Source organism: Entelurus aequoreus, linkage group LG18 (genome assembly GCF_033978785.1).
Source record: "Entelurus aequoreus isolate RoL-2023_Sb linkage group LG18, RoL_Eaeq_v1.1, whole genome shotgun sequence".
In the NCBI taxonomy this organism is placed as follows: domain Eukaryota; kingdom Metazoa; phylum Chordata; class Actinopteri; order Syngnathiformes; family Syngnathidae; genus Entelurus; species Entelurus aequoreus.
The window spans coordinates 35,250,055-35,274,039 of NC_084748.1; the positions used below are offsets into that span (position 1 = coordinate 35,250,055).

A 23,985-nucleotide genomic window follows, 5' to 3' on the forward strand; every position below is an offset into this window, starting at 1 on the left:
ATCAGAGCGTGATGACACTGCATTTGGCGCCCTCTACAGTCTGCCCTAACAGTGTACCTGCTCGACCACACGTAGAATGCAATTTCAGCTTGCTCACGTAAGTGACAGCAAGGCGTACTAACTCAGCAGCCACACATCTTACACTGACGGTACCATTACCCAGAATCCCATGCAGCCCTAACTCTTCCGCTCAACCAACGCACGGAGAGGGGGGGGGGGTTGATGTGTGGGGGGATTTGGTGGTAGCGGGGGTGTATAATGTAGACCGGAAGAGTTAGGGCTGCATGGGATTCTGGGTAATGGTTGTGTTGTGTTTATGTTGTGTTACGGTGGGATGTTCTCCAGAAATGTGTTTTTCATTCTTTTTTGCTGTGGGTTCACAGTGTGGCGCATATTTGTAACGTAACAATGTTAAAGTTGTTTGATACGGCTACCGTCAGTGTAAGCTGTGTGGCTGATGACTAAGTATGCTTTGCTGTCTCCTGTGTGTGCAAGTAATAACAACATGCAACATGTGGCTGGACTGGCACACTGTATGTAAATGCTATAGAGGACAATTACTGCAGTGCAATTGGGGCACACCCTTTATTTAGTAATTAGAGTGTAAATAGGATTATTTTTTCCCTATGAGGGACACTGAGATCCATAAATCTCCTGGGAAAATCGGGGGGGTCGGCATGTATGTAGCTGAGCCGCATCAGAGTGGTCAAGGAGCCGCATGCGGCTCTGGAGCCGTGGGTTGCCGACCCCTGAACTATGCACCCATGGCAGTAATGTCTATATTATAATGTTCCTTAACTGGGGAGCAATATTGGTAAGGCACACTGACAGGAATAGTTAAAACATCAGAACATTGACTTACACCTGTTAGTGAACCGTAGTTCTCATATATTTAAAGTTTATTACCAATTCAATATGCTGTACCACGTGTTTTACTTCTGTGTTGTCGGAATACATCTTGTAGACAGGCTCAGCTCAGCATCACAGTTGCACATGACAGTATTTTTTTTCTTCATTAGATGGTCTTGTCCTCTGTTGACTTCTCTCTAGGATGTAGACAAGAGAAAATTGATTGGACTACTCAGGTCAACAAAAACGTGAATCATCACATTAGTATGTCGTAGTTAGTTGACTCTGGTATGTACTGTGCAGTGGGGGAAAAAACAATAGTGCCAATGTTTACCTTGGTTTGTCAATATCTTCAATGAACTCGGGCAATTTGGTATTTCGTGTTTCAGTCAGCAGTAAAGCTACTAAACCAGACACCACTGCCATTGCGCAGTAGGTCATGGCTGGTAGGAGATACCACAAATCCTCCAGAAGCACGATCAGTGGAGATACGGCCACAGCCATCCGGGCCACAAAGGAAGTGAAGCCTAAACCATTCTGTCTGGAAAATAATATGTTCATGTAATGCGTATAAAAAGCTCTGTTTACAAATGGTTACTAACCGTACAACTGTCGGATAGAGTTCAGTTGTGTAGAAAAATATGATTGTGAATGATGCCTCTGACATGGCTTTGCCGAGGACTCCCACAACTGTGCGAATGACCCACTTCTCTGAGGGTGATCAGAAAATATGTAGTTTGTAAATCATGCCCGTGATGTGTTGATCAACTGAGTGTGGAGAGAAACAGGAACCTTTTGCAACAAACATGTTGATGAAAAGGAAGAGTGCGGTCGATAGCAAGGTGATAGATTGTGCCGGTCGTCTTCCAACTTTTTCCAGGAAGAAATACAGGGCGATCTTCATTGGCATTTCAATGGATGCAAATACAAACTGCGTGAGGTACGGGTTTAATCCAAACCCGGTGATATTCAGAGATATCCCATAATAAGTAAACGCAACTCCAAACCTGAAAATATATAGAAGACAATAAACAATCCAATACATCAATAATAACAGCTGAGTGATTCCACTTTATCAAATGAGATGTTTTTCATTGAACAAACATGAAACTGTATACATATGTATAAAATAATTTGCGCAATAATTTGCTATTTTTCTTAGTCCCTGCAGGAATTCGGCATGTCGCGATCGCGCTGATTTACCAAATTTTACCAATCCCTTGGAATCACTTTACGTACTTACTTAATTTCCGTCAGTGTCATTTTTTACCAATTAAAATATGTCTCAGAGCGTCACTGAAAGACACACGTCAACTGCCTAATCACAATTTATGTTTGTTTCTTCTGTAGACGAAGCAGGACCACCAACATGCAACCATATACAGCAGACCTGGGCATTCTGCGGCCCGCGGGCTGCATCCGGCCCTTTGTGCGTCCCTGTCCGGCCCGCGTGAGGCCAATTATAAATTACAAAATAAATTTTAAAAAGTATCTATGTCGAGTGTGCAATACAACGGTGCTGCTTTTGTTTTGAAAATCGTTATTTGTATTACTTCCGTGTGGACGTATGCGTGTGCGTGATTGTGAGTGAAAGTGAACAGCTGCAATCATTAATTACAAAATAAAGTTGAAAAAACATCTATGTCGTGCGCGCAATACAACTGTGTTGCTTTTATTTTGAAAAGTATTATTTATGGGCGTGTGTCCGTTTGTAACCTGCGAGTGAAGGTGCACATGCAGCGACAAGTGATGCACGGTTTACACCCGAGACGCTAAAAAGAGAAAAGTTGATGAAGAATGGCGTGTTTCCAACAAGACATGGACTGCAAAGCAACGTTCCCTCTAAGGTGCGTGCCTGCGCAATTGCGCACTGCTCAAGCATCTGCTGCGCGCAGCAAATATATGCCGCGCACCAAATCAAATCCCATCTGAATTCTAAACAAAATAAACATATTTATTCTATGTAATTTTGCAATGCAACTTTGAGTGACAGTGACAACAAGCGGCCCTAACGGTGTTCGTCAACACCGTTCAATTGAACACCGTTCAATTATTGTAACGTCTATCGAGATGCTTCGAGGACAGGAATTATATCGATCACTTTATTGAGCAAAACTGTTTATATTCGGACATAACCACACCAAAAACATGAGTAAAACAATTCTATCTCGAAAAACTAGTCATTTTCTGCCGTACAAACCAGGCCAAAACCAACTTGTCATCTGTCACCAACACGCATAGCACTAAACCACTGGTGCGTTTACGGCCACACAAAGTCGGATAACTCAAACACCACACAAAGTTACACTATGACTCCTCAGTCATACGTGTGCTTATTTTACTGTCATTTATTATTAATGTTAATTTATTTATATTAGTCATGGAATGCTGTTACACACACTATGTTGAAGTATTACTATTATTATGAATTATTATTATTATTATTATTATTATTATTATTATTATTATTTATCTTACGGTATATATCAAAAATAATATTGAGCAAAATTTAATTGAAATATTGTCGATGTGGCCCTCCAGCAGTGCTCGGGTTGCTCATGCGGCCCCCGGTAAAAATTAATTGCCCACCCCTGATATACAGTATATCATATACAAACCCTGTTTCCATATGAGTTGGGAAATTGTGTTAGATGTAAATATAAACACAATACAATGATTTGCAAATCCTTTTCAACCCATATTCAATTGAATGCACTACAAAGACAAGATATTTGATGTTCAAACTCATTAACTTTATTTTTTGCAATAATAATTAACTTAGAATTTCATGGCTGCAACACGTGCCAAAGTAGTTGGGAAAGGGCATGTTCACCACTGTGTTACATGGCCTTTCCTTTTAACAACACTCAGTAAACGTTTAGGAACTGAGGAGACACATTTTTTAAGCTTCTCAGGTGGAATTCTTACCCATTCTTGCTTGATGTACAGCTTAAGTTGTTCAACAGTCCGGGGGTCTCCGTTGTGGTATTTTAGGCTTCATAATGCGCCACACATTTTCAATGGGAGACAGGTCTGGACTACAGGCAGGCCAGTCTAGTACCCGCACTCTTTTACTATGAAGCCACTTTGATGTAACACGTGGCTTAGCATTGTCTTGCTGAAATAAGCAGGGGCGTCCATGGTAACATTGCTTGGATGGCAACATATGTTGCTCCAAAACCTGTATTTACCTTTCAGCATCAATGGCGCCTTCACAGATGTGTAAGTTACCCATGTCTTGGGCACTAATACACCCCCATACCATCACAGATGCTGGCTTTTCAACTTTGCGCCTAGAACAATCCGGATGGTTCTTTTCCTCTTTGGTCCGGAGGACACGACCTCCACAGTTTCCAAAAACAATTTGAAATTTGGACTCGTCAGACCACAGAACACTTTTCCACTTTGTATCAGTCAATCTTAGATGAACTCAGGCCCAGCGAAGCCGACGGCGCTTCTGGGTGTTGTTGATAAACGGTTTTCGCCTTGCATAAGAGAGTTTTAACTTGCACTTACAGATGTAGCGACCAACTGTAGTTACTGACAGTGGGTTTCTGAAGTGTTCCTGAGCCCATGTGGTGATATCCTTTACACACTGATGTCGCTTGTTGATGCAGTACAGCCTGAGGGATCGAAGGTCACGGGCTTAGCTGCTTATGTGCAGTGATTTCTCCAGATTCTCTGAACCCTTTGATGATATTACGGACCGTAGATGGTGAAATCCCTAAATTCCTTGCAATAGCTGGTTGAGAAAGGTTTTTCTTAAACTGTTCAACAATTTGCTCACACATTTGTTGACAAAGTGGTGACCCTCGCCCCATCCTTGTTTGTGAATGACTGAGCATTTCATGGAATCTACTTTTATACCCAATCATGGCACCCACCTGTTCCCAATTTGCCTGTTCACCTATGGGATGTTCCAAATAAGTGTTTGATGAGCATTCCTCAACTTTATCAGTATTTATTGCCACCTTTCCCAACTTATTTGTCACGTGTTGCTGGCATCAAATTCTGAAGTTAATGATTATTAGCAATTTTTTTTTTTTTTTTTATCAGTTTGAACATCAAATATAGTATATATACTATTACTATTATTAGTTATAATGAATTCAAAACAATAACCTAAAAGTAACCTAAAAATGAGCTTTGAGTGAGTAAAACATCAGTGCAGTATTTGTTTTTCCAATTTGTGTTAACATCCCGTGCCTTTTGAGGTGAAGGTTACAAGGAACACTTAAAAACATTAGCTATGGTTATGGTGTTTTGAACTTGCATACAATTACAATATGATGCATCACATATTTCCACTTTTTCATTACAACATGTCCGAAAAGGAGTAGGGGGAAGCAGAGCTTATTTACTCATATTTTGATGTATAAATAAACAATAAATAAAGTTCTCATAAATAAATAGTTAAGTAATTTAGAGTTTACATTATGAGAGGAAAATGTATTTGTATATGTAATTTATTCTTTTTTGAATAAAGTTCAATATGTAGCTGAGATAGGCTCCAGCACCCCCCCGCGACCCCGAAAGGGATAAGCGGTAGAAAATGGATGGATGTGATGGATGATTATCAGGATTCTTCATCTTAGTACTTTGAACAGTTTGTTAATGTGGATCATATTAGAACATTGTTTGACTTTTTGCTTCATCTATTCCATGATATGCTAAAGGTATTAAGTGTTTGCGTGCATACAAATGTTTAAAAACTGTTTTTTTTCTCTAAGTCATTGAATGTCAATATTTTTGATTCAATAAAAAAAGGATTTGTATGTTCTCTATATCCAACATTATGTATTATTGTAAATTACCTCTTTTGTAACACGGTTAGTGAATGAAGCATACTTCTGCAGTTATTTTTGGTCTGATTTTTGGTCCAGAACATTCCATCCATCCATTTTCTACCGCTTGTCCCTTTTGGGGTGGCGGGGGGTGCTGGAGCCTATCTCAGCAACATTGTTCATGTTTATTTATTATTGACATATTTATGGTGTTGTATGTTTTTATATGAGATTTCAGGTTATTTTCAATGTCTATCACAGGGGTCACCAACCTTTTTGAAACCAAGAGCTACTTCTTGGGTAGTGATTAATGCGAAGGGCTACCAGTTTGATACACACTTAAATAAATTGCCAGAAATAGCCAATTTGCTCAATTGACCTTTAACTCTATGTTATTATTAGTAATTAATGATATTTACACTTAATTGAACGGTTTAAAAGAGGAGAAAACACGAAAAAAATGACAATTACATTTTGAAACATAGTTTATCTTCAATTTCGACTCTTTAAAATTCAATATTCTACCGAAAAAAAGGAGAGAAAAACTAGCTAATTCGAACCTTTTTGAAAAAATTAAAAAAATTATTTATGGAACATTATTAGTACATTTTCCTAATTAAGATTAATTTTAGAATTTTGATGACATGTTTTAAGTAGGTTAAAATCCAATCTACACTTTGTTAGAATATATAACAAATTGGACCAAGCTATATTTATAACAAAGACAAATCATTATTTCTTCCAGAACAAAATTTTTTTTTTTAATTCAAAAGACCTTGAAATAAGATTTAAATTTGATTGTAAAGATTTTTTAGATTTGCCAGAATACATTTTTTTAATTTTAATCATAATAAGTTTGAAGAAATATTTCACAAATATTCTTCGTCAAAAAAACAGAAGCTAAAATGAAGAATTCAATTAAAATACATTTATTATTCTTTACAATAAAAACAATAAATTTACTTGAACATTTATTTAAATTGTCAGGAAATAAGAGGAAGGAATTTAAAAGGTCAAAAGGTATATGTGTTTAAAAATCCTAAAATCATTTTTAAGGTTGTATTTTTTTCTCTAAAATTGTCTTTCTGAATTTATAAGAAGCAAAGTAAAAAAAATAATGAATTTATTTAAACAAGTGAAGACCAAGTCTTTAAAATATTTTCTTGGATTTTCTAATTCTATTTGAGTTTTGTCTCTCTTAGAATTAAAAATATCGGGCAAAGCGAGACCAGCTTGCTAGTAAATAAATACAATTTAAAAAATAGAGGCAGCTCACTGGTAAGTGCTGCTATTTGAGCTATTTTTAGAACAGGCCGGCGGGCTACTCATCTGGTCCTTACGGGCTACCTGGTGCCCGCGGGCACCGCGTTGGTGACCCCTGGTCTATCATCTATCGTCATTAATGACAAATCCATAAAATCCCAATTTGATTTAATGTTATTCAGAAAAAAATAGGGCATACAATATTGCAACTTTTGCTGCAACATTCTGAAAAAGCAATCGCGAATTCAGGCATTTTAGGACGCAACAATCACAAAATAACCCGCAAAATCCAAGAGGGACTGAAATATTTAACACAACTATTAAAATAAGTGTGTAAGTCAGACTGTTAGTGGTCCAAGACATGGAAAATCCAGGCTATATCCAAAGTTCAGATATCCAAATAAACTCTGCTATAACGCTGACTATTTAACCCATAATATCTAATTTGGGATTCCAAGCACACAGAAAAGCAAAACTTACAGTCAATACTTAACAAGGAAATAACCTTTGAGCTCCGGTCATACAGTACTGTTAGTATTCCGATAGACCCGTTTAATCAATGAATTGCTCAAAGAGAAAGCAATGAGAAGATCATTGTCCAAACAAACAATCGAACAATCTTCAAGAATGAGACTCACCATACGATCCCTGAACAGATGGCCATTTTCCTCATGCTCGATGTTCTGAAAAGATCTATAAAGGTGTACTTCCTGGCCTCTGTTTTATCCTCTACTGTCTCCAGTAAAGTCTGCAAAACAAAGACTCTGTCTTTACGGGCACTTCTTTACTAAATGTATTTCAATTACATAGCAAAATGTACCTTTGGAGTGATGGTGGCCATGCACTTGGATCTGTTGTTCATTTCTGCACATTGTTTGATGTAATAATAGGCAGCATCTGCCTTCCCGTTAGCCATGAGCCACCGGGCCGACTCTGGAAGCCACCTGAGGACACATACAATGGCGTTGTTTTTTAAGTATTTAGGTGCAAGGTGGAAGCTACAACCCTTAAATACCTCTAAGTAGGGATGGGCGATATGGCCTAAAATCTTTATTGCGATATATATTGCAGCCTCCTGCGATAATGATATGTATCACAATATATTATTTGGCATACAGATGATAATAGAAGCATTTCAAAACGGGTTAAAAAGGCCCCTAATTTGACTGCTGACTATTAATGTTCTTGCTAATTTACTGTTAATATGGGGATAGGTTGATTGGCAACACTAAAATTGGCCCTAGTGTGTGAATGTGAGTGTGAATGTTGTCTGTCTATCTGTGTTGGCCCTGCGATGAGGTGGCGACTTGTCCAGGGTGTACCCCGCCTTCCGCCCGATTGTAGCTGAGATAGGCTCCAGCGCCCCCCGCGACCCCGAAGGGAATAAGCGGTAGCAAATGGATGGATGGATGGATGTAGTTACTTTTTGTTGTAACACTTTTGTTAATATGTAATAAACACTTATTCTTCTGTTCTTTGGAAATTTTACATTAGTTTTTGGTGACACTACAACTTTTCAGTTTCGATCCAATACCAAGTAGTTACAAAGGCAGTATTGGTCATACCGATGGTGACACTTCAAATGTTTTACGATTATTGAGTAATGCACTTTTAAAATCACGATTATGATAAGACAAAACACAGGATGGAGGTGAAACAATATCAACTAAATATTAAACTTATTTACTTTTATTACATAATCAGATTCTAAATTAGAGAAAAGAGAAGCTGGAGGCTAATGGTCCTCCAATATCAAAATACTGCATATGGCATTAGTAAGCAGTACTCTGACTCGCCACAGTGGGAGAAGTGGGGGCGATAGTGAGTTAGCAGATTCATGTCTCTGATTGATTGATTGATTGAGACTTTTATTATTAGATTACACAGTACAGTACATATTCCGTACAATTGACCACTAATGGTAACACCCGAATAAGTTTTTCAACTTGTTTAAGTCGGTGTCCACGTTAATCAATTCATGGTAACATACAATGTTGAACCAGCAAGGAAGCCAGATTTTTATTTCAAACAACTTTGTTTATATCAAACGTGGCACATTTGTAATACCCAAAGCCAGCGCTTGAATTTTTTGTCAGATGCAAAAACGTCGTTGTACTGCTTTGAATGAAATTAAATTAAATCAATTTTGGAGGGCCATATACTGTATCAAAGCTCCAATACTTCTCTAAACTGGACTTTAAGACAAAACAAATGAGATCATATAAAGTAAGTTCTCATGGAGGATCTATAGTTTTGCTTCAGATAGGTAAGAAACACTCCAAGTATTTTATTTAAGCAAATGGGACCAAAAAGTATTTAATCACAACATTATTAAATACTTTTTGGTCCCATTTATAATATCATAATACCATTATCATAATGTTTTATTTAACGTGATTTACTCTCTTCTTTTTCTTATTTTAATGTGTAACCTGTATTAACAATGATTAGAACATATTAATTTACCATAAAAAACTCTCTAGGCATTTATGCCTCACCTGGTGTAAAGGTCACCACACGTCACTGAACCATGTTGCAGCAGAAAGTAGGCAGTTATTAAAAGGAAATTAACAAGTAGATTAACAAAAGTTAGAGGGAGGATACCACATTTTCCGTACTGTAAACTGCACCAGTATATAGGCCGCACCCACTAAATCATAGAAGAAAAAAGAGATGTTTTTATATATAAGCCGCACCGGACTATAAGCCGCAGATATATACAGGAGGTGAAATGAGATATTTACATAAAACGATTTTGTAAATGCATATTTACACACCTTAATTGTTTCCAAACGGTGCCTGTAACACGAAAGTAAAACAGCTGATCAAACAAAACAGAAAAGCCATAGATGTTTTTATTCATCCTTCATGAGCTGAATACGATTTCTCCTTTTTAATAAGGTTCAAGGTGTTCATCAGGATTCTTCTTTCTTGGACTTTTTAAACACTTTGAAGTTGAACAGTTTCTTAAAACAGATCATTTTAGTGCATTGTTTGATTTCTTTGCTTAATCCATTCTATAGTTTAGCCGTTAGGGAAGAAAAATCCATAGATTAGCCGCACCTCTGTATAAGCCGCTGGGTTCAAAGCTTGGGAAAAAAGTAGCAGTTTATAGTCTGCAAAAATACGGTAACATGTACCTGTTGGTGTGTCAGAATTATCACAGTCAGTATTCAACACGTACCTGTAAGAGGAGGGTGGATCAATCCATAAGTTGGAGGTGTTGACACCAATGATTGGATCGATATATTTTTTTCTAAATACTTTTCTTTATTTTTTTAAATTGTTTTTGTTAATGTTTCAAATTAAGACTTTATTTTCCTGGACACAAGATGACTTTGAAGGCAATATATATTTAAATGATAATACTTTTTAATTTAGTTTAGTTATTGTGTGCTATTGACTTTGTTTTGCTCAAACAATGATATGTGATAGAAGAGAATAATCAACTAGTTTAAATATTGTGTTGATATTGTTACACTATGAATAGGACTCACCATAAATACATTTATAAAATGTACAGTTAATACATGTGATTGGCATTGGCTGATCTCACTAATGCGTGATCGGAATTGGCAGCATTAATTCCTGATTGGAACATACCTAACTGATACTATACGGTATCATTACTATCGATATTTGTATTGATCCACCCACCGCTGTTTACAACTAAGAGCTCTATCTTAGTGCTTAGCAGAGATTATTGTATCCTCCAACCGTGTGTAGTGTAGGATTTTTAAGTAGTCCTCGTCCTCCAGTGACTCGCACTGTGGTGGGACATTAGCTCCTATTTTGCTAGCGAGGACTTTATATTGCCTTGACGTTGTCGTTTATTTATGGCTATCAAATTTGCGGGACACAGGTTAAGTTTGTCATCAAAATGCATTATCAAGATATGACAATAATATTAAAGGTCTGAAAAATATTATCATTTGTCGTCAATATTGCGCAACCTTACCTCCAAGCAACCAGGGCCAATAACAGCGGCGAAGTCACGGCCAGAATGAGAGGTCTCCATTCATTTACTAAGTATGCGATTCCAACCAAAATCCAGCTTCCGACTGTCCAATCAAGGCTGAAAAAGATCCCAAATAGGGTCCTTTGTTCCGTGCCAATCCATTCAATATCTGTCAGCACAGAAAACATCCATTTAAATCCCCATTCTGAAACTTGTTAGTTGGCAATGCATTGAGTTTACATACTTAGAACAATAGAGATGATACTTATTGCAGCGAGTGACATCCCGGTAAAAAAGCGCATGATCACAAACATTATATAGGAAGTGGAGTATGCACTCAGCCCTGCAAATGCCATTGAGGAGAGATATGACACCAAGAGCATCCGCCGCCGGCCAAACCTAATGAGTAAAATAATAATCATAAGTGTTCATTAGAAATGTGAATCTTACAACTCACGATTGGATTCTAGGGGTGATGATTCAGGTGAAGATTCAGTTCTGAATCGATTCGCGATTCAAACCGATTCTCGCAATAAATTATTTGGTATAATAATTATTCTGTTGTTCCCTATTTTCCTGTGTTTGGTATCATTTCCTGTCCTGGTGATCTTGTTTTGGTAGTATTTCCTGTTTAGTCTCTGTGTTTTGCAGCACCTCGACTCTCCGCACACCAGTTCCCCATTGTTGATTAATTCTATTTAGTTCCACCGTGTTGGAGTGTTTTCATGCATATTTGTATGCACTATCTTAAAGGCCTACTGAAACCCACTACTACCGACCACGCAGTCTGATAGTTTATATATCAATGATGAAATCTTAACATTGCAACACATGCCAATACGGCCGGGTTAACTTATAAAGTGCAATTTTAAATTTCCCGCTAAACTTCCGGTTGAAAACGTCTATGTATGATGACGTATGCGCGTGACGTCAATCGTTGAAACGGAAGTATTCGGCCCCATTGAATCCAATACAAAAAGCTCTGTTTTAATCTCAAAATTACACAGTATTCTGGACATCTGTGTTAGTGAATCTTTTGCAATTTGTTTAATGAACAATGAAGACTGCAAAGAAGAAAGTTGTAGGTGGGATCGGTGTATTAGCGGCGGACTACAGCAACAGAACCAGGAAGACTTTGAGATGGATAGCAGACGCGCTAGCCGCTGACCTCACCTTGACTTACTCCGTCTCCGGGCCGCAGACCGCATCTATAATCGGGTGAAGTCTTTCGTCGCTCCGTCGATCGCTGGAACGCAGGTGAGCACGGGTGTTGATGAGCAAATGACGGCTGGCTGGCGTAGGTGGATAGTTAATGTTTTTGGCATAGCTCTGTGAGGTCCCGTTGCTAAGTTAGCTTCAATGGCGTCGTTAGCAACAGCATTGTTAAGCTTTGCCAGCCTGGAAAGCATTAACCGTGTATTTACATGTCCATGGTTTAATAGTATTGTTGATTTTCTGTCTATCCTTCCAGTCAGAGGTTTATTTATTTTGTTTCTATCTGCATTTAAGCCCGATGCTATCACGTTAGCTCCGTAGCTAAAGAGCTTCACCGATGTATTGTCGTGGAGATAAAAGTCACTGCTAATGTCCATTTCGCGTTCTCGACTCTCATTTTCAAGAGGATATAGTATCCGAGGTGGTTTAAAATACAAATCCGTGATCCACAATAGAAAAAGGAGAGTGTGACTCCGAAATGACAACACTGGCACGGCTTCTTAAAGACGGGCTCTTTACTGGGTTTATGCCGTGAAAACTACAGGACAAGACATGAAATACAATGCTTTAGACATAGTTCAGTCACAGGAAAATAAAGTGCTAAACAAAATAGCTACCTCGTGGCCGCCTGCCACTTCGGAGGTTCTTGGGCAGCAAATACTTCAGTCTTGTGCATACTAAATAAGCGTACAATAATTAAACCAATGTACTTTATAAATATACAGAACAATTCGACACAATATAACAAAATACCTTGTTCAGCTAGCGAAATGTTCTTGCTGCTGCTGATGGCTCGCTCAAAGTCTTTTTCATGTCTGGGCGAATGCAGGTCTCGCAGTCTCTAATAGTAAACCAAACCTCGCGAGAATAGCGGTGTAACATAGGAAATAAATTGCCCCTTTTAATAGTACAAAATGTGTCTTATTCACAAAAAATGTAACATGAATTCACAACCATAATAATTTTCAACAAAAAATATTAACCCTTAAAACAAAAATATTAAGTGTAAGTTTCAACAACACTTACACTCCCACCAAAATCACTCATTGTCTCTCAATGTGATTTTCTAAGAAGTATCCTGGTTAGAGTCTGTTTTACTGTGTGAGTCAGTCTCAAGTAGGGTCACGACTTTGTGAATAGGTCTTTCTAGGTATATCAGTCTCGTCAGTGGTTTCCCTTTGTTAAAGTGGTTTCACTGGTCTTCAACTTCACCTTTCGAACTTTGCCGTCTGGGCTTTCCAAAGTTTCTATCACTCGAGCTAGTTTCCATATACATCTAGGAGCGTTGTCATCCTGTATGATCACAATATCATTTACTTGCAGGTTTCTTGAAACTTTCTGCCATTTCTGTCGCTGTTGGAGATTCAACAAATATTCTCGCCTCCATCTTTGCCAAAATTCATTTGCTAGAAATTGCACCTTTTTCCATCTTTTGTTGAAGTACAAATCATCCTTGCAAAACTGTCCTGGAGGGGGAAGAATAACTGAAGATTTCATCGTTAATATGTGATTGGGAGTTAGTGGTTCTGGACCCGTGGGATCATTTAGATATTCAACACTTAAGGGTCTACTGTTGATGATTGCCGTTGTCTCGTAAAGTAGTGTTCTTAGACTAGTTGTATCGAGTCTGTTTGAGGACTTGTCAAGCATTGCTGTTAGTATGCTTCGCACTGTTCGAATTTGGCGTTCCCAGATACCTCCCATGTGGCTTGCTGATGGAACGTTCATCACAAATTCACAACCAATGACTTTTTGTGGTTCTTGATCCATGTCTTTCATTAACTCCAAAAACTCTCTCCTAGCACCCATAAAGTTCGTCCCTTGGTCGCACCTTAATTGTCGGACAGGACCTCTTATGGCGATCAGAGTTCGAAGGGCATTCATGAAAGCATCTGTCGATAAGTCGTCGAGTGTTTCAATGTGCACAGCTCGCGAACATAAGCATGTGAACAATAATCCATATCTTTTGACTTCTTTTCTTCCATCCTTTACTATGAATGGGCCGAAACAGTCGATGCCACAGTAGGTAAAAGGTGGCGCTGTTTCTGTTCTCACTTCTGGCAAATCTGCCATCTGTTGGACATTTGCAGCTTTTCTGTATTTTCTACACTTAACACAGCGGTAGATGTGCGATGAAACAACATTTCCACATCCTAAGATCCATATTCCATTTGCACGCAATTCATTTGTAGTCATGCCTCTTCCTTGGTGATGTACACGTTCATGGTAATGTTTGACGAGTAGGGCTGACACGTGAGATTCTTTGGGAAGAATTGCGGGGTGTTTCACATCATAATGTAAGGCTGATTGGGATAATCTTCCTCCCACCCTGAGAACATCTGACTTGTCCAGGAAAGCGTTCAACTGCATTAGTCTGTTGTGCTTGTGTAGAGAATTTTCCTTTTGAGATCTGATTTTCTTTATTTCCTCAGGGAAAGCTTCTCTTTGCACTAGCTTGATGATGAACACTTCTGCATCTTTTCTCTCTTCAAGATCTGTGACTTTGTTTGTTCTTTGTTGGATACCTTTATATTCTTTGATGAATCTCTTGAGTCTGGCGATGGCCTTTATTGCTCTTGACCAATCGGAAAATTTCTGTGAATGCTCTAGCACTGGGTTTGCTTCCTTTGACTGTGTAGTGTGCGTGTGACCTTTACGGAGTTCGGGATCCGTTTCTTCGATCTCTCCCACCATTTCCTCATTGATTGGAAGATCTTGTTTCCAAAGGAAATCTGGGCCTTTTAACCAGTTTGATTCTTTCAGCTGAGTTGCGCTTAAACCTCTTGAGGCATGATCAGCAGGGTTGTTTTCTGAGCTGACGTGCTGCCATTTTTCAGGACTTGTGCTTTGTCTTATTTGTTGGATTCGATTGGCGACGAATGTGTGAAATCTTTTTGCATCGTTGGATATGTATGCCAATACGACTTGTGAATCTGACCAATAATATTCCTTGAGATTTTCAATTTCCAGTTCTCGCTTGATTACATCTGCGTTGCGGACTGAAGTCACGGCTGATGATAGTTCGAGTCTTGGGATGGTCGTTTGTTTAGTCGGTGTAACTCTCGCTTTACCCATGACTAGTGAACAACTGATTCTTCGTTCTTTACTTATTGCTCTGAGGTATGAACATGCGCCATAACCTTCGAGGCTTGCATCTGAGAAGTTATGTAACTCGTACTGTACAACATTGATGTCTTGTGAGTAGCTTCGTGGGATCTTCAGAGCTGCCAGATTGGGCAGGTCTCTCAACCATGCTTCCCACCGTGGTAGAATGTGGTCTGGGAGATCGTCGTCCCAATTGACTTTGTCTTTGCACAACGTTTGGAGTATTTGCTTTCCAATCAGTAGGAATGGGGCGACAAACCCAAGGGGGTCATAGACTGATGCAACTGTCGAGAGCACCCCTCTCCTTGTCAACGGGTTGTCTTTGACTTGGACTCTGAATTGGAATTCATCTGCCTCGATACACCATTGTACTCCGAGTGCGCGTTCAACGTGGGGTTCTCCAAGAGCCAGGTCTTGGTCTTTGGCTTGAGCTTGTTCTTCTTGGGGAATTGCTTCGAGCACTTCTTTATTGTTTGACACAAACTTATGCAAATGGAGTTTGCCTGTCTTGCAAAGTGCTCTTGACTCTTCGACCAGTTTTATGGCTTCGGCTGTTGACGTTACACTAGCAAGTCCATCATCAACGTAAAAACCTCTTTGGATGAACTTGACAGTCTCTTTGCTGAACTTGTCTTTACCTTGAGATGCGAGATGTTTGAGTTCAACTGCTGGTTGTGACGCAGGAGTCACTTCACGCACAATGATTCTGTGACTTGTGCCGATGGCATCATTGTGATTGTGGACTTGAGACGAGCAACCAACTATGCTCCAGCCGAGATCGGTTAGCTGTGCGTAGGGTTGGTTTTCTTTGCCTGCAAAAACTTCTCTTGGTAGAAGGGCTTGTTGACAGTTATAGCCGATAAGCAGACCAACTTCACATTCGAGCATTGGTGGTAACTTATCTGCTAGCTTTTCCAGATGAGGCCACTTCAAAGCGGTTTCAGACGTCGGGATATGTGACCTGTTAACTGGGATAAACTCTCTAGTAAAGACTGGTGGTAATATGATTTTCTTTTTCCACTTATATCCTCTGACTTGAAGGTTTACCAGCATCTCACATGGTATAACTGTTGACTTGGCGGACATAGTAGATAGCCGTAGACTGGCTTTGCTTTTATCTGTGTTGAGATCTTGAGCTACTTCATCCAAGATGAAAGATGTATCGCTTTGTGAGTCAAGAAGCGCATACACTAGAACTTCTTTTTCTGGGTGGTTTGTGGATGAGACCCAGACAGGTAGTATAGAGGATGTCAACGTGCTTGAGATGTCTTGAGTTACCCTGTTAGAGATTGCGGTAGATTTGTCTTCATCCATTGTGACTTTAGTGTCTACTTTGTCTTGAGAGTTATCCTCACTGTTTGCAGGTGTTGCCTTTTTACGTTCCATGAACTTGTCGTCATGCAGACATGTAGGATGTCTCCTCTGACATTTCTCACATGTGCTCCTTTTATCGCACTTCTTTGAATGATGTCCAGTCTTTAAACATCCGAAACACAGCTTTTCTGTCTGTGCAAACTTGATACGATCTTGAACCATTTTTTCCATGAACTTGAAACATTTATCAAGCGTGTGGCCATTCCTTTTGCAGAAGCGACAGGTTACAGTATTTGTGTGACCTGAGCTTGTTGAGTGACTTGAGTTTGTAGTAAGCGTTTTTGCTTGAATGACTTGACTGCGTGAATGTTTGGGTTTACTTGTGTCCAAACCTTTGAGTGCTTGCATTGAGGCTATGGGATCGCACGCTAAGTCAGCTTCCATAGTCACAAACTCTACAAATGTGCGGAAAGATGGATACTCTCCATTATTTGTTCGTCTTATTTTCATGGCTGTGCGGTTCCATCTTGTAGTCAACCAATCTGGAAGTTTCAACAAGAGTCTCTGAATTTCCATACAATCATTGAGAACTTCTAATACCTTTATGTGTGGTATCGCAGCTTCACAACTTCCAAGAAAGTCAGCAAATTCCCTTAACTCACTTCCATCTTTGTAGCTTATTTTCAGCCAACCATCAAGCTTGTCTCTGAAGCATTTTCCTATGGTGACCAGATCTCCAAAACGCTTTTCCAGCACTTTCCAAGCTGAGTCGTATGCTTCATCTGTTCCTACTAGGAGGAATCCTTCTACTGCTCTTTTTGCAGATCCACCGAGATACTTCCTGAGATAGTAAAGTTTCTCATTCTTGGGAATGTTCTTTCTTTCAATTAATATTTCAAATGACAACTGCCAGTCTTTGAACTTCAGTGGGTCTCCAGTGAACAATGCAGGTTCTGGAGTTGGAAGTCGATTTGCACTTATTGCTTCTGCTAGTATGCCAACTAGATCAGAATTTGCCTGTGGTTGCGTTACAACCGTTTGAACTTGTGTGGCTTGAGGGATGAATGGTGGACTTGATGCTTTGAGTGTTTGACTTGTGGCCTTTGCTTGTATGATAGGAGTTTGTTGAATGTGTGGAGCAAACGCATGGCTTGTAGCTTGAAAGACTTGGGTTGTGTTTATAGCTTGAAAGGGAGTGCCTGGTGTGATAGGGATTGCTTGGGATTCACTTGCTGCTTTAATACTGTGTAACAAACTTCGACTTTCAGCAGTACTTTCAAGTTCATCGTAAAACTTTACGCGAGCTTTGGCAGCATTCATTTTCTTAACTTCTTCCAAGCGGTCGATCTTTCTACGCTGCTCTTCCATTGCTTGTTGCCTTGCAAAGTTCTCAAGTTCCAATTTTTGTAGTTCAGCTGTTTCCTTTTCTTGCTCGTCCATTACTGCTAGTATTTCTTGAGATGCAGCTGCTTCAGCTTCAGCTTCCATTCTTTTTATTATTTGTGAGCAGGATTGTCCTGAACCACTTTTGGACCTTTGTGATTTTGACCTTGATTTAGAACTTTCAGATCCTAAGCATGATCCGACATCTAGCCACGATTCTTCGTCATCCTCAATGTCTCCTGCAAGCCATTTCTCAGCTCTGTTGACTATAAATCCGGAGAGTGACGTGCATGCATCAACTTTACGTCTAATGTCTGCTTCAGGAGATTGTATTTGACGTATCTGGTCATAAACGACTTGCACATCTTTACAAGTGATGTTTACGTTATTGATTAACTCCTTTAATTCACTTTCTGAAGCTTCCTTTCTCAGCATTACTCTGCTCAATCTTGCTTCATATCTCCATTTTTCAAAAACAATTGCATATTTGTGGTGGAGTCTCTTTAGTTTCTCCTCATGAAGCTCTTTACCCTTTTCGGTTAATGTTCTTACTCTTTCACTTTTACGAACAGTTTGTTGTTCTGTAGCTTGCACTTCATCATGTTCTGCAGCTTCGTTAAGTGGTAACTCTTCTTTATCTTTGTCAGTCATATTTAGCGTTTGGTTAACACACTGTTTAAATTCCAAAAATACTTCTTCAAATTTGCTTAGTTGGACTTTAACTTATAAATATCCTTTTAGAAACTTAAAATGCTGTTTTGACCTTAAGCAAAATGCACAAAACTCTTAATTCAACAACAATGCATCACTTTGAGGTAATAATAAGGTACAGTAAAAATTAAGTAACTTTTGACAAATATGCTGTAGAAACTTATAGTGGACCTTTTAAACTTGACTTAAACCACTTGTTTTTCCTTTAGCACTGTCCTTTCTTAATTTCCACTTTACTCATTCTTATAACCTTATACTGTAGATCAGGGGTGGGCAATTAATTTTCACCGGGGGCCGCATAAGCAACCCGAGCACTGCTGGAGGGCCACACGACAATATTTCAATTAAATTTTGCTCAATATTATTTTTGATATAGCATAAGATAAATAATAATGATGATAATAATTAATAATAATAATAATAATTTCATTTAACCTAACTTAACTTTATACAAAAGCAGATTGCTTTTTAAGGTCACTTTATCCTGCATTATCCAACATTTTTCCCCATCAGATTTGGACAACCATCTGTTGTTAAAAATAGTTTTTAATCATATTTATTCTATATTGTTTTTTATATTGGTTTTATATGTAATTGTTTTTTCTTTTTATTCAGTCATTGGTGGAGCTAAGGATAATATTTGAATATTGTTTGTAATATTGTTGTGCAGCAATTTGGAAACATTTTGTTGTTTAAATGTGCTATATAAATAAAGTGGATTGGATTGTCACACCTGCCAGCTTGTCCCAACACGCATTTACCTCTGTGAACAAGTCATTACCTGTGGTTGTCTCTTTAATTGACTGCATCAGAGCTCTCATCCAAAGTTAGCGAAAAACAATCCATGTCTCCGGGCATTATCAGCGCAACAAAGTCCAATAAGCACTCCTTAATAAACTCTCCGTCAGAAAACGCCTTACTTTTTCTGGCGCTTTTGTGAGAAATGACGAAACTTGTCCTGACGGCTGCATCTCTGGGGGTGTGAAATATGGCACAAAGTCCTTGTTGGGTTTGCAGTTTTACCATCAACGCATCAGCCTCCCTTGCGCGCACTTAATCAGACACATCCCGGTATTTTCCCTCGTGTTTCTTCGTGTAGTGGCGATTAAAATGATATTTAAACACAGCAACCTGTGTACCACACATTAAGCACACGGCTTTACCATTAATTTATGTAAAGAAATACTTGGCAGTCCATGTCTTGTTGGAAACACGCCATTCCTCATCAACTTTTCTTTTTTTAGCGTCTCATCACTTGTCTCTATGCACCTTCACTCACAGGTTCCCCCCGGACATACGGCATAAATAACACATTTCAAAATAAAAGCAGCACAGTTGTATTGCGCGCACGACATAGATGTTTTTTAAACTTTATTTTGTAATTTGTAATTGCGCCGTTCAATTCACTCACAATCGCACACGCGCATACGTCCACACGGAAGTAATACAAATGACGCTTTTCAAAACAAAAGCAGCACCGTTGTATTGCACACTCGACATAGATACTTTTTGAAATTTATTTTGTAATTTATGATTGGCCTCACGCGGGCCGGACAGGGATGCGCAAAGGGCCGGATGCGGCCCGCGGGCCGTACAATGCCCTGGTCTGCTGTAGATGCACTGCTTAGTTGCTTGTGTGTGATGAGCTTGGTAATGGCGCCCTCTGGTGTTGCACCACGGTACCGTCACCCACTGCACCTGCTGACGTCTTTACGTGTCTCACCGGCGCTGGGCTGGGGGAGTTTTCACTGTGACTCCGAAATGACAACACTGGCACGGCTTCTTAAAGACGGGCTCTTTACTGGGTTTATGCCGTGAAAACTACAGGACAAGACATGAAATACAATGCTTTAGACATAGTTCAGTCACAGGAAAATAAAGTGCTAAACAAAATAGCTACCTCGTGGCCGCCTGCCACTTCGGAGGTTCTTGGGCAGCAAATACTTCAGTCTTGTGCATACTAAATAAGCGTACAATAATTAAACCAATGTACTTTATAAATATACAGAACAATTCGACACAATATAACAAAATACCTTGTTCAGCTAGCGAAATGTTCTTGCTGCTGCTGATGGCTCGCTCAAAGTCTTTTTCATGTCTGGGCGAATGCAGGTCTCGCAGTCTCTAATAGTAAACCAAACCTCGCGAGAATAGCGGTGTAACATAGGAAATAAATTGCCCCTTTTAATAGTACAAAATGTGTCTTATTCACAAAAAATGTAACATGAATTCACAACCATAATAATTTTCAACAAAAAATATTAACCTTTAAAACAAAAATATTAAGTGTAAGTTTCAACAACACTTACAGAGAGAGTGTGGAATCCAATGAACCCTTGTACCTAAGTTACGGTCAGAGCGAAAAAAGATACGTCCTGCACTGCACGCTAGTCCTTCACTCTCACTTTCCTCATCCACAAATCTTTCATCCTCGCTCAAATTAATGGGGTAATCGTCGCTTTCTCGGTCCGAATCTCTCTCTCGCTGCATTGAAAACAATGGGAAAATGTGAGCAGCCCTTCCTCCTGTGACGTCACGCTACGTCCAGTAGGGGCAAGGCTTTTTTTTATCAGAGACCAAAAGTTGCGAACTTTATCGTCGTTGTTCTATACTAAATCATTTCAGCAAAAATACGGCAATATCGCGAAATGATCAAGTATGACACATAGAATGGATCTGCTATCCCCGTTTAATCAAAAAAAAATTCACTTCAGTAGGCCTTTAAAGGTAATGAAGCTACAATTTTTAGCATTGGCTAATACGCTAACACGTTTACATGTGTCTTTGTCAGTATTATTAACTTACAATGGCATTCTTTTTGCATTGTTTCAGTTTCATAAATTCACCAAAACATCACCGTAGAGTTATTGAGTCTGTTTAGCTCATTGAGAGCTAGCTTCCACAGCTAGTGGGCCCATGAAGATAACTTATATTTTGTTTGATCGGCCGTTTTACTGCCGTGTTAAAGGTACCGTTTGGAAACAATTAAGGTATGTAAATAAACATTTACAAAATCTTCCTGAATAAATAACTCATTTTACAATGTATATCTGTGGCTTATAGTCTGGTGGGGGGTAATATACTGGTGCGCTCTAATAAAGAGACCTCCTTCTTGCACTTTGCATACCTCCTGTGCATCATGTGTGTGTTCACTATGCACCACTTGAACACAAATCTTTTCAAAACAGGTTACAGGTTACAAAAGCTCCTCTTGGTTGCTGACGTATGACGTATATGAGCAGCGAGGGAGCCGGAGATGGTCTATAAACCTCATTTAAAAATTCATTGTTAAATTCATTGTTGTTGATTTTTGTAAATTAGGAATCGATTTTGAATTGGAATCAATAAGAACTGCAATTTGGATGTGAACCACTACTGTTTGTATACTATTGTTCCCAAAAATCATTATTTTGTTTTTCTACCTGTCACTAAGAAATCCAAACAAAGGGGCTCCACACATAACGCCAATGAAGAATATGGTGGCTGTTGCCTTGTTCATGCTTTTCCGGCTGCACACAAGATCCCACTGTGAACCAACAAAAAGTTGACACGATAAAAAAGGTGTAATATAAGAATATTTTAATATATGACGAGTGGAACAAAGGTAAATACCATCAAATATCCAGTATTTACATGCTGTAATGGTAATCAGTACAATAGCGCACCATTTGTATGGTTAGCTGGGTAACTAAGTTTCTGCTGGTATTAAAAGTTCCGGGAAAGTGGTATATTAGAATTCATTTTGAAAATACTGCACATTCATAAATAGTTAAAATAACTTACCTCAGTTGCCAGTGTCGATTTAAAATCACTGTTGTTGTACACCCATCCATTCTGACACTCAACAAGTACTGCATCCCTACTGCTGTTCAACAGGTGTGGATGTGAAAACATCAGACAGGAACTTAGTGTCCCATCTTCCTCTAGTGGAATACTAACCGCCAGCTTCTGTTCCAGTGTCAAATTCAGAGAGATGCTTTCATTATCCAGAGCGCTGATGTTGCAGCGGTGAGAGGGAATCCCTGCCATGAAGTTATTCAGCAGGAAGTGACACGGCAAAGTGATCCGAGACAGGACCTGAATTAGGACTAACCTGATTTGGAATTTTCCAAAGCCATTGATTTCTGAGAGAATGTTGTCAAATTTCATTTTGACAGACTCATGTGCTCCAAGTAGAAGGCATGAAGTGAAAGCCTGCTCTCTGCAAGATACATTTACCATCCCTATGTTAATCATTACAACTACCCATACTCATACTCTTTTTTTTTAAATATATATATAATTAACTTTTGTAAAGTTGGTGCAGCTAAACTTGATATAATAACTTAAATTTTGTGCTGTTCACAGAAATCATCTGATACTGATCGATATTCGATCAATCGGCACATCCCTTGTTTAAATGTATTGACATTTTTTTGATTTTTAGAATTACCAAACCCTATAATTCACACATATTTAACCAATCTTATTAAAATAATGTGCAGCCTCACAACTTTGTCCAATCACTGCAACTTCACCGCACATAGGGGACAATCATGGTCATTTTCGCCAAATCAAATTTGTAACAATATCTGAAGTCTTTATTGCTGTAACACAGTGGTTCTCAGTTATTTTCTGCCCCCACTAGGAAATAATTTCGCATCCCTCCCCACCCCCACCTACACTTCCCTGCTGCTTTAAATGGTATAAGTTGTCTATACAATTGTTATAAGTACACCTCTGCATAACATTATATCTGTGATGATTACCTGCTGTCTGGTGTGTTCGCTCTCCTCGCCTCTCTCTCTCTCTCGTCCTACAGTCGGACGATCCTCAGGTGGCATTGATTCTGGGCACACTGGCCACTAATTACAACAGGGCTATTTAAGCTGATTAGTGGCAGCTGGGAGACGTCGGTTCCACATGCCTAGCCCTCCCGTTCCTGTTCAGACGTCATTCTTCGCCGCTGGCTTTTTTCCTGTGACTCGCTCCTTCCCGCGTTGGCACCGATGTCTCCCTCCTGTACAGTTGGCCTCGCTGTGCCCGGTATGACCACCAGTACATGTGTGTTTTGTGTGCTGTTTCTTACGTGGTGTGCCCCCTCCTTCGCCACCATGGCCTTTTGTCAAATTCCTCCTTGGAATAAACACTTTGAATTGCACGTTGGTCTCTTGTCCTGCATCTTAGGTTCCGCACCATACGAAATCGTAACAGTTGGAACCGACCAGAAGGATGGAACCCGCAGAGAAAACCCCCGTCAAGATGGCTCTATGCAGTCAAGCCCAACGACTGGCTGAGCAGGAGGAGCAGCTAAAAAACATGGGCATGGGTTTACGAGGTCTTGCAGAGCGATAGGATGCCATGATGGAAAGCCTGACCTCCCGCCTCAACACTGCTTGCTCGCACCCAGCCCACACCTGGGGC

At 39.4% G+C, this 23,985-nt stretch overlaps 2 protein-coding genes across 3 annotated transcripts in view; one reads left to right on the top strand and one right to left on the bottom strand.

The window, feature by feature from the left end:
* Nucleotides 1-23,985, top strand: part of usp53b (ubiquitin specific peptidase 53b) — a 94,205-nt gene that overhangs the window by 8,234 nt on the left and 61,986 nt on the right. Inside the window, exon 1 of one of the 2 annotated variants that reach the window (XM_062027065.1) lies at nt 21,004-23,607. The exons of the other annotated variant lie outside the window; for it this stretch is intronic. The gene's annotated coding sequence lies outside the window, so the exon portion shown is untranslated. Of the gene's footprint in view, nt 1-21,003; nt 23,608-23,985 lie in introns of those variants that run through there. 2 annotated transcript variants of the gene reach the window in all.
* Nucleotides 897-22,795, bottom strand: LOC133634077 (solute carrier family 22 member 7-like). The gene is made up of 10 exons (XM_062027067.1): nt 22,366-22,795; nt 22,005-22,108; nt 11,099-11,253; nt 10,855-11,023; nt 7,717-7,840; nt 7,535-7,644; nt 1,642-1,856; nt 1,452-1,560; nt 1,184-1,390; nt 897-1,046 (listed from the first exon to the last, which is right to left on the bottom strand). The coding sequence occupies exons 1-10, from the start codon at nt 22,729-22,731 to the stop codon at nt 1,016-1,018; spliced, it is 1,590 nt and encodes a 529-aa protein (XP_061883051.1). The 5' UTR covers nt 22,732-22,795; the 3' UTR covers nt 897-1,015.